At 38.6% G+C, this 11,321-nt stretch overlaps 1 protein-coding gene across 1 annotated transcript; it reads left to right on the forward strand.

Moving 5' to 3' along the window:
• Nucleotides 1-387: 387 nt before the first annotated feature.
• On the forward strand, nucleotides 388-9,305 carry ddt (D-dopachrome tautomerase). Its single transcript, XM_041784995.1, has 3 exons — nucleotides 388-564; nucleotides 5,563-5,738; nucleotides 8,972-9,305. Exons 1-3 carry the CDS (start codon nucleotides 457-459, stop codon nucleotides 9,042-9,044), a joined length of 357 nt encoding a protein of 118 aa, XP_041640929.1. The 5' UTR covers nucleotides 388-456; the 3' UTR covers nucleotides 9,045-9,305.
• The last annotated feature ends 2,016 nt before the right edge of the window (nucleotides 9,306-11,321 follow it).

The following is an 11,321-nucleotide window of genomic DNA, read 5'->3' on the forward strand; positions in this document are numbered from 1 at the left end:
ACAATGTTTAAAACTTGATGTTTGTTTTTAAATAAACCAAACAAACCATTTCTCCAGTGTTACTAAAGGGATAATGGGATAAGATATTGTGTTATTTTATTGTAATGTTTTGCATTAGGTAAATAAATATAGCAGATGTATTTATGTTTAAAGGATCTCATCTTGATTCTTTTATGATACATATTTTTATCATTTGTTTAAAGGCATTTATTTCCTTTTTTTCCGTAATTAGATAAAACAAATAATATATATATTTTGCAAAATAACTTCTAATTTCTTAAAGAAAGACATCGTGTTTTTTATTCAAAGAAAATACGGCAGTACTCCTGTAGGCGTGTCCGGGTGGCTTTTATTTTGAAAGTCCTAATCGGGAGATGACGCCGGTTGCCGGTGGCCTATACATTGCCGTGCCGCGGCGTCTCTGCTCAGTACACGGTGTCCCGTTCTCCCGGTAACATGCCTTTCATCGAGCTGAAGACCAACCTTCCCACCGGATCTCTGTCCGAAGATTTGGTGAAGAAGCTGAGCGCATGCGCCTCCGCCACTCTGGGGAAACCTGATGACGTGAGTTAACCTGTGATAACCTTCAGGTCTTCTTCTGCACATGCGTGGTCCAATCCCAGATATGGAACTGCGTCCCGCGCGCAGAGGAAATTTTATCAATTAAAAATTTAATAATGAATCAAACTTCACCGTTAAAACAACTATGAGTCAATGCTGCACTCTGATTGGTGCGTTCTCTGCTGCCCCCGGAACCCTGCTCTCTGATTGGCTGAAAGGAAAGAGGCAGAAAATGAGTGATTTCTTTATTGCAGATTATAAGAAGCTCCTTACCACCCTGATAGTTACATTATTTTGAAAATAAGGAAAACAATGGTACAATAATGTATTTATTATGATGATTGAAATTAGAATTATAGTTACAGTTAATCAGTGGAGCTAAAAAGGGTAGAATCACCGTATTCTGGTGATCATCTATGTTATTTTTTTCCATCTCGGTGAATCTTTGAGCAAAAATCACGACAGTTATTAACCCCTTAAAGCCTGAAAACACAAATTATAGCCTTAAAATTATATTTTTTGGGGACTGAATTGATTTAGTGAACTTTCTACTGAAATCCAAAAAATCCAATTTTCCATAAAATTTAAATATATGTTTTTTTGTATCTCATTTGATACATTAGGTGTGTTTGGTAACTGATAATCCATTTAAGTACATTTTTATCATTTTTCAGATTGTATTCAGAAGTTATTTTTAGTAATTTATTGATCATAAAAAGTATTAAATATGATGCAGCAGGCTTTAAGGGGTTAAATCAATGACAAATACAACTATTTTTATTTAGTTCATTTTTAGTAGAAAAAAAATTGCATTAAGGAATCAAGAAAAAAAGCCAAAGTTGAATATTTATGAATAATTATGTTATTTATACTCTGCAATCCCTGTTTTTAAAACATGAAAATCAATTTCAAGTGTGTCTAATCAATACATATTTAAACCCATATGCCATTACTAATCTAATCTACAAATTTAACATAAATCTACTTAAGTACATATGAAATGTGTTGAAACTCTTTTATCATTGATTGTAAAGACTAAAATGATGACGTTTATTGAAAAATTAATACACTAATAGATAATGTGCTTATTGATTAATAGAATTAAGTAAACGTATGAAGATGATCTTGGATTTGGGATATTAAGGGCTGTAATAAGGGAGTTTAAAAGAGAATAAAGGCTAATACATGTAGTTGTCCTGATGGTTAAACGTGTCATTTACATCGTTTCTTCTCAGGGATGCAAATTTTTGCAGGTAAATTAGAGTAAAATGAAGCTTTATGTGCCTTTTGAACAGCGCTGAAACCTGCAGGGGAGTGACTGGAGCACTAAATAAAATATATTACCATGCTCATACTGCTGAAATTAGTCATGCTTAACTATTAAAGTGTTTTTTTTAAGTCCAGCCCATTCTAAACTTTTAAAAGAGTTCCTTCTAAATTGCAGGAGTACAGAGGGATGTGGCTGTAGTTCAGATAAACTAAAAACTATAGATCCAGTCTTCATATTTAAAGTTAAAGGCTGAACAACGACAGAACAGTCAGCTCTGATTCAAACATTCTGGAAATGTTGGTAGATATTCTCAGATCTGCTGGTACTGTACGACCCCGGTCTAAGGGGCCCAGCGGGGCCAACAGCTAACCCCTGATTCATCTAAAAGATTCACATGAACACCTCAGTAAAAGGATGGTTATTGTGAGTAGACAAAGACCTGGATCAGGACAAAGACCACAAAGGACCACATCAACAAAGCAACAAAGATCCACTAATCCCACACTGAGGGGCCCCACGCATCGGACCTGACTCAAAAAGCCTCGAACCGCTGAGACCGGCACTCTCAAAAAGCACTGAGGCCAGGATGGGGGGTTTAAGGGCTTAGGCGGGTCAGGGTTTTAGAAATACAAGGCCAGGTCAGGGTTTTAGAACAATGAGGCCAGGTCAGGGTTTTAGAACAATGAGGCCAGGTCAGGGTTTTAGAACAATGAGACCAGGATGGGGGGTTTAGAACAATGAAGCAAGGTCAGGGTTTTAGAACAATGAGGCCAGGTCAGGGTTTTAGAACAATGAGGCCAGGTCAGGGTTTTAGAACAATGAGGCCAGGTCAGGGTTTTAGAACAAAGAGGCCAGGTCAGGGTTGTAGAAATACATGGCCAGGTCAGGGTTTTAGAACAATGAGGCCAGGTCAGGGTTTTAGAAATACATGGCCAGGTCAGGGTTTTAGAACAATGAGGCCAGGTCAGGGTTTTAGAAATACATGGCCAGGTCAGGGTTTTAGAACAATGAGGCCAGGTCAGGGTTTTAGAAATACAAGGCCAGGTCAGGGTTTTAGAACAATGAGGCCAGGTCAGGGTTTTAGAAATACAAGGCCAGGTCAGGGTTTTAGAACAAAGAGGCCAGGTCAGGGTTTTAGAACAATGAGGCCAGGTCAGGGTTTTAGAACAAAGAGGCCAGGTCAGGGTTTTAGAAATACAAGGCCAGGTCAGGGTTTTAGAACAAAGAGGCCAGGTCAGGGTTTTAGAACAATGAGGCCAGGTCAGGGTTTTAGAACAAAGAGGCCAGGTCAGGGTTTTAGAAATACAAGGCCAGGTCAGGGTTTTAGAACAAAGAGGCCAGGTCAGGGTTTTAGAACAAAGAGGCCAGGTCAGGGTTTTAGAACAAAGAGGCCAGGTCAGGGTTTTAGAACAAAGAGGCAAGGTCAGGGTTTTAGAAATACAAGGCCAGGTCAGGGTTTTAGAACAAAGAGGCCAGGTCAGGGTTTTAGAAATACAAGGCCAGGTCAGGGTTTTTGAACAACGAGGCCAGGTCAGGGTTTTAGAACAAAGAGGCCAGGTCAGGGTTTTAGAACAAAGAGGCCAGGTCAGGGTTTTAGAAATACAAGGCCAGGTCAGGGTTTTAGAACAAAGAGGCAAGGTCAGGGTTTTAGAAATACAAGGCCAGGTCAGGGTTTTAGAACAAAGAGGCCAGGTCAGGGTTTTAGAAATACAAGGCCAGGTCAGGGTTTTAGAACAACGAGGCCAGGTCAGGGTTTTAGAACAAAGAGGCCAGGTCAGGGTTTTAGAACAAAGAGGCCAGGTCAAGGTTTTAGAGCAAAGAGGCCAGGTCAGGGTTTTAGAACAACGAGGCCAGGTCAGGGTTTTAGAACAAAGAGGCCAGGTCAGGGTTTTAGAACAAAGAGGCCAGGTCAAGGTTTTAGAGCAAAGAGGCCAGGTCAGGGTTTTAGAACAATGTGGCCAGGTCAGGGTTTTAGAACAATGTGCCCCGGTCAGGGTTTTAGAACAGTGAGGCCAGGTCAGGGTTTTAGAAATACAAGGCCAGGTCAGGGTTTTTGAACAACGAGGCCAGGTCAGGGTTTTAGAACAAAGAGGCCAGGTCAGGGTTTTAGAACAAAGAGGCCAGGTCACGGTTTTAGAGCAAAGAGGCCAGGTCAGGGTTTTAGAACAATGTGGCCAGGTCAGGGTTTTAGAACAATGTGCCCTGGTCAGGGTTTTAGAACAGTGAGACCAGGTCAGGGTTTTAGAACAAAGTGCCCCGGTCAGGGTTTTAGTACTGTGAGGCCAGGCCAGTGTTTTAGAACAGTGAGGCCAGGTCAGGGTTTTAGTACTGTGAGGCCAGGCCAGTGTTTTAGAACAGTGAGGCCAGGCCAGTGTTTTAGAACAATGAGGCCAGGTTAGGGTTTTAGAACAATAAGGCCAAGTTTAAGAAAGTCCCAAAAATCTCCTGCAGGTTTAAGAATGTCTCAAAAAATCTTATACAAGTTTGAGAAGTCTCCTACAAGTTTTAGAACGTTTCAAACACCTCCTACAAGTTTAAGAAAGTCTCATACATGTTTAAGAAATTCTCAAAAATCTCATACAAGTTTAAGAGTCTAAAAAGAATCTTCTATAAGTTAAAGAAAGTCTCCTACAAGTTTAGGTAAGTCTCAAAAAATCTCCTACAACTTTAAGAAAGTCTCCTACAAGTATAAGAAAGTCTCAAAAATCTCCTACAACTTTAAGAAAGTCTCAAAAAGTTCCCTATCCATCTCAAAAGTCCTCCTACAAGCTTAATAAAGTCTCAAAAGTCTCCTACAAGTACAAGAAAGCCTCCAAAAACCTACAAGTTTCTCAAAAAATTTCCTACAATTTTAAGAAAATCTACTACAAGTTTAGAACGATGAAGACAGGTCAGGGTTTTAGACACTGAGGCAAGGTCAGGGTTTTAGAGCTTTGAGGCCAGGTCAGGGTTGTAGATCTATGAGTCCAGTTCAGGATTTTTGAAATACGTTGCCAGGTCAGGTATTTAGACTGAGGCCAGGTCCAGGTTGTTGAGCAGTCAGGGGATTTACCTGAACAGGTAAGAAAACAACTGGAAGGGAGGAGGGACAATTAAAGAAGGGAACAACCCACAGATTTATAAAACCATAAATAACTTTATAAGCTATTAAACAGTTTATTATTCTGATTAATTAATTAATTAATTATGATAAAAATACTTCTACCACTATTATTATCACCATTATTTTTATCTGATTTTTATTAGAAGTAGTTGGAGTTGAAGTAATGTTATTTTTAATATTAATATTTTTTATCATCTAATAATACTGATTTACAACAACAACAACAATAATAATAATAAAATGATAATTGTTATTATTTTATTGTAATAATAATAGTAATTATTATTATCATGATAAAAAATGGTAATATTATAATAATAATCTGAATTCCTGATCATTACTGTTTCAGTTATTTTATTATTATGACTATCTGATGACTATTTTTTTCTTACTTTTATTAGTATCATTTTTCTTGTTTTTGTCATTATAATTGTAATCTGATCAGCATAATTATGATTTTTTTAACATTAATTTTTATTACTTTTATCTGATACTAATATCATGCATTCATATTTTTTTCAAATAGTTTAAATACCTGACTGATGCTTATATTTGTTATTTAAAAAAAGAGTTTATCTTTTTATGATTTCCAGCTGTTTAAATGATCTGCTGTCTGGTTGTGTTGCAGAGGATGAACGTGGTGATCATGCCCAACTGTCCCATGATGGTGTCTGGCTCCTGCACTCCATGCGTGATGCTGACAGTGTCTGCGATCGGAGTGACTGACACTGCAGAAAAGAACAAGGAACACAGCGCCAAGCTCTTTAACTTCCTGACCAAAGAGCTCCGTCTGAGTGAGGACAGGTGAGCTGGCAACAGGTGGTCTAAAAGCCTCCTCCAAGTCTAGTCTCAAAAAATCGCATGCAAGTTTAAGAAAGTCTCAAAAAGTCCTCCTACAAGTTTAAGAAAGACTCAAAAAATCTAATACAAGTTTAGGAAAGTCTCATACAAGTTTAGGAAAGTCTGAAAAAGTCCTCCTACAAGTTTAAGAAAGTCTCTAAAGTCTTCCTACAAGTTTAAGAAGGTCTCAAAAAGTCTTCCTACAAGTTTAAGGAGGTCTAAGAAAGTCCTCCAACAAGTTTAAGAAAGTCTCAAAAAGTCCTCCTACAAGTTTAAGAAGGCCTCAAAAAAAGCTCATGAAAGTTTAAGAAGGTCTCAGTAAATCTCATACAAGTAAAAGAAAGTCTAAAAAAGTCTACTACTAGTCTCAAAAAATCTCCTACAAGTTTAAGAACATTTCAGTAATTCTCCTACAACGAAAGTCACAAAAGTCCCCCTTCCCCCTCAAAATTACAAGAAAGTCTAAAAAATCTCCTACGTGTTTCAGAAAGTCTCAAAAAATCTCCTACAAGTTTAAGAAAGTCTCATAAAATCTCATACAAGTTTGAGAAAGTTTTAAAATGTCTCTTACAAGTTTAAGAATGTCTCCTATAAGTTTAAGAAAGTCTCAAAAAATCCTATACAAGTTTAGGAAAGTCCCAAAAAACCTCATACAAATTTAGGGAAAGTCTCAAAAAGTCTCCTTCAAGCTTAAGAAAGTCTCAAGAGTCTCCTACAAGTACAAGAAAGCCCACAAAAATCTTCTACCCATTTAAGAAAGTCTCAACAAATGTCCTTCAATTTTAAGAAAGTCTCAATAAATCTACAAGTTTTAGAAAGTCTCAAAAAGTTTTCATCAAGCTTAAGAAAGGTTCCTACAAGTTTAAGAAAGTCTCAAAAAATCTCTTGCACTCAATGCTCCATCATATCAAAGTGAAAACAGAAATTTAAACATTTTTGCACATTCATTAAAAATAAAAAACTGAAATGAAGGAGGTTCACCTTCCTACATGTTGAGAGATTGAAGCAGAGCTGAATGAAGTCATCAGTCAGGCTGTTTGTTTTAATATGAGGTGAGTGATAAAGATCACATTGATTTAGCAGAAAAACAGCAGGGTTTTAAGGTTATTCTTCTCTTCTATACACTTTCTATCATTTTTGATAAAATAGTTAATTTTGAAACATTTACATGCATTCTTACAGCTTAATGAGTGGTTTGACATTTTTACCATCTTTCCTCACTTTCCTTATTGACCTGATCCTGATGATGTAGTAAATACTGATCACATGTAAATGTTCGTGTCTGCGGTACGGTTATCAATGTTTTAACTTTGAGGTTTTTCTGTTATTTTAATCATTAATTGTGTTGTAACTCAAGAATCAGACGTCAGACATGTGTAACCACAGAGAAGCCTCCCAGTGTGGGGCAGACTTCTTTCTTTCTGTTTTTAAATCTTTGGTCTTATTTTGAACCAGAAGAGAATGAGCTCGGTCTGAAACGTCGGTGATGTTTGGACACGTGGGTGGAATGAGAGAATCCCTCACCACTCCTCTTAGTTTTGTGGTGTTCAGCCCGTGTGCAGGAGTTTGGCTGCATGATCACTGAAATACTGAATCTCCCTGTCCACTTTTGGACTGACAGTTTGACTGCTGAGATATCAAACCGGGTTTAGTATAGTCTGATTTTTACTCCAGGCATATGGAAAGAGCTGGACCCTTATCTGCAGGCTCTTTACGCTGCTCTCTGATTGGTCGGTGATCTATAATGAATCCTATCTTAAACTAAAGCCAGACTTTAACCCTGAATAATCAGAGTTCTTTGAATTAAATCTTCTGTGAATGATTAATGGCTGAGCATAATCTGAGATATTTTATACAGCTGAACATGAAGACATGCTGGGCTGATGCAAAGACGAGGAGTTAGAGAAGAAATCTAAAAATATGAAGATCACTGGGTGGAAAAGAGCAGAGAATGAGAGAAACTACTGGCAGCTGTGTGTAACAGCGTGGATGGATGGATGGATGGATGCATGGATGGATGCATGGAAAAAAATCTCATAAATGTTTAAGAAAGTTTCAAAAAGTCCTCCTACAAGTTTAAGAACATCTCAATAAATCTACAAGTTTAAGAAAGTCTCAAAAAATCTTCCACAAGTTTAAAAAATCTCCTACAAGTTGAAGAAAGTCTCAAAAATCTCTTACAGTTTAGGAAAGTCTCCTTCTAGTTTAGGAAAGTCTCAAAAAATCTCCTACAAGTTTAAAAATATCTCCTACAAGTTTAAGAAAGTCTCAATAAATCTCCTACAAGTTTAGAAATATCTCCTACAAGTTTAAGAAAGTCTCAATAAATCTCCTACAAGTTTAAAAATGTCTCCAAGTTTAAGAAAGTTTCAATAAATCTCCTACAAGTTTAAAAATATCTCATACAATTTTAAGAAAGTCTAAAAAATCTCATACAAGTTCAAGAAAGTCTCCTTCAAGTTTAAGAACATCTCAAAATTTTTTTAAGAAAATCTTAAAAAAGTACCTAGAAGGTTAAGAAAGTTTCCTACAAATTTATGAAGTTCTCAAAAAATCTTCTACAAGTTTAAAAATATCTCCTACAAGTTTAAGAAAGTCTCAAAAAATCTCATACACGTTTAAGAAAATTTTAAAAAGTGCCCAGAAGGTTAAGAAAGTTACCTACAAGTTTAAGAAAGTCTCAACAAATCTTCTACGAGTTTAAAAAGTCTCCTACAAGTTTAATAAAGTCTCAAAATCTCTGGATTGACCTGCATGTGCAATTAACAAACCAGGTGAAACACACTAATTGTGAGTGCTAATTACTGAACAAGCATACAAGCACGTTTTAAATCAGGTCCAGTTTATATCAAATGGATTTCAAAATGCAATTTACCACATAGAATCTACCAAGGGTGAATCCTGAGAGCTCTCCTGTAATGTTCTAGAAATGTTACAGCACATGCAGACAACTCACTGCTGGACTTGTTTCATAAATCAAATGTTTCAAACATGGCTGCATTTTATAAAACTGGTCCAAGAGATGGGAAGGAACTGAGCGTGTTATCAACCATAGGGTTCAGAGGTATGAAACAGGAAACAGGATATAGATGCTGTTGAATGCACAGGAAATGATGTGATCCACTAAGAGCTGCAGGTCTGTGGGCCGTTCTTCAGTTCTACAGCTGCGATTTGATTGGTTGTGTTTTCATTTGCAGGATCGTGATCATGTTCCAAACTCTGCAGCCTCACCAGGTGGGAAAGAAGGGGACGGTCATGAGCTTCCTGTGAAGGATGGCGGTGATGGTGGCGGCGGTGTTTCAGACACGCCTCACTCACATTCCTTCAGACAGGAGAAGAAGAATCAGTCAGCATTCATTCGATTTTAAACTTTCCCCTTTTATGCTGACAGACATGATAATGAGATTTATTTTTAACCATTAAAGACCAGACTGATTTATTTTGAAAGGATGCACTTTTTAATTTCCTGTCTGTTAGATAAGCAGTATTTTTACAGCACCAAATCAATAAAGTGCCACTTTTTAAAACCTATTTGAGCCTCATGGTTGTTTTTTATCAGATGGAATAAAATAATGATCTGTAAGGATGCTGTGACTGATAAGGAGCTGATCATGATTGGCTCTGATGGAGGATCAATCAAAGCTTTTCCATCATTTTGAACATGTTAAAGACATTTTATAGAGTTTCTGTGACGTCCAGTCCTTCCAGAGAAGCCTCGCTCTGATGCTTTCTAACGTCTAACTAAAGACGGTTCCTGACCTGTAAACCCTGTAACCTCCAGCTCTACATGCTGATGTCCTAGCTAGTGTTTCTAACAGAGCTGAATGAGTGTTAGCGGTTTAGTGGAGGTGATGCTGGAGTCACACTGATGTGGTGTAGCTTCTTCATCATCCAGATCAACTGTTTTCCTGACTCGCCTTTGGCGGATGAAAATACACTATATTGCCAAAAGTATTCACTCACCCATCCAAATAATGTAAATCAGGTGTTTCAATCACTTCCATGGCCACAGGTGTATAAAATCAAGCACCTGGGCATGCAGACTGTTTCTACAAACATTTGTGAAAGAATGGCTCGCTCTCAGGAGCTCAGTGAATTCCAGCCTGGTAGGAAGCCAGCTGTGCAACAAGTCCAGTGGGGAAATTTCCTGGCTCCTAAATATTCCACAGTCAACTGTCAGTGGTATTAGAACAAAGTGGAAGCCAGTGGGAATGACAGCAACTCAGCCACCAAGTGGTAGGCCATGTAGAATGACGGAGCGGGGTCAGCAGGTGCTGAGGCGCATAGTGCTCAGAGGTGGCCAACTTTCTGCAGAGTCAATGGCTACAGACCTCCAAACTTCATGTGGCCTTCAGATTAGCTCAAGAACAGTGGTAGAGAGCTTCATGGGATGGGTTTCCATGGCTGAGCAGCTGCATCCAAGCCATACATCAGCAAGTGCAATGCAAAGTGTCAGATGCAGTGGTGTAAAGCACACCGCCACTGGACACTAGCGCAGTGGAAACGCGTTCTCTGGAGTGACCAATCACACTTCTCCATCTACCAATCTGATGGACGAGTCTGGGTTTGGCGGTTGCCTGGAGAACGCTACTCGTCTGACTGCATTGTGCCAAGTGTAAAGTTTGGTGGAGGGGGGATTATGGTGTGGGCTTGTTTTTCAGGAGCTGGGCTTGGCCCCTTAGTTCCAGTGAAAGGAACTCTGAATGCTTCAGCATACCAAGAGATTCTGGACAATTCCATGCTCCCAACTTTGTGGGAACAGTTTGGGGATGGCCCCTTCCTGTTCCAACATGACTGTGCACCAGTGCACAAAGCAAGGTCCATAAAGACATGGATGAGAGAGTTTGGTGTGGATAAACTTGACTGGCCTGCACAGAGTCCTGACCTCAACCTGATAGAACACCTTTGGGATGAATTAGAGTGGAGACTGAGAGCCAGGCCTTCTCGTCCAAAATCAGTGTGTGACCTCACAAATGTGCTCCTGGAAGAATGGTCATAAATTCCCATAAACACACTCCTAAACCTTGTGGAAAGCCTTCCCAGAAGAGTTGAAGCTGTTCTAGCTGCAAAGGGTGGACCGACATCATATTAAACCCTATGGATTAAGAATGGGATATCACTTAAATTCGTATGTGAGTCAAGGCAGGTGAGCAAATACTTTTGGCAGTATAGTGTATTTGTCTTATTTTAAATATCAGTGCTGGTCTGGATGACTAGCCTGGTGAGCCTAGCTGTCGTTGCTAACTGCTAACTAGCCTGGATTTGTGTGTTGAAGATCAGTGTTGCTGCAGGGTTTTACCTTCTTTATTATAACTAATCCTAACTAGGGTCAGACATGCAAATTTGACTGCTCCACTTCTGAGCCTCCCGCTGTGTCTAAGCTTAAACTATTCCAGCCTTTTATGGAAGAAGTCAGTCTGTAGTAGTCAGAGAGTGTAGAGACATCTCAGTAAAGATCACAGACATTAAGGAACCTGAGCTAAAGACTCTGAATACTGATGCCAGTGTGACAGTTCAGTTTTTTAAATTTTTGAATACTTAATAAAA

The sequence above is a fragment of the Cheilinus undulatus genome, linkage group 4 (genome assembly GCF_018320785.1).
Source record: "Cheilinus undulatus linkage group 4, ASM1832078v1, whole genome shotgun sequence".
NCBI classification, from domain to species: Eukaryota; Metazoa; Chordata; class Actinopteri; order Labriformes; family Labridae; genus Cheilinus; species Cheilinus undulatus.

What these genes read in the sequence shown, in the direction of transcription:
- ddt (XM_041784995.1), top strand. Translation starts at nt 457, where the DNA reads ATGCCTTTCATCGAGCTGAAGACCAACCTTCCCACCGGATCTCTGTCC. An exon ending in CTCTGGGGAAACCTGATGAC is followed by an intron (nt 565 to 5,562) that starts GTGAGTTAACCT and finishes GTTGTGTTGCAG; the next exon opens with AGGATGAACGTGGTGATCAT. An exon ending in CTCCGTCTGAGTGAGGACAG is followed by an intron (nt 5,739 to 8,971) that starts GTGAGCTGGCAA and finishes TTTCATTTGCAG; the next exon opens with GATCGTGATCATGTTCCAAA.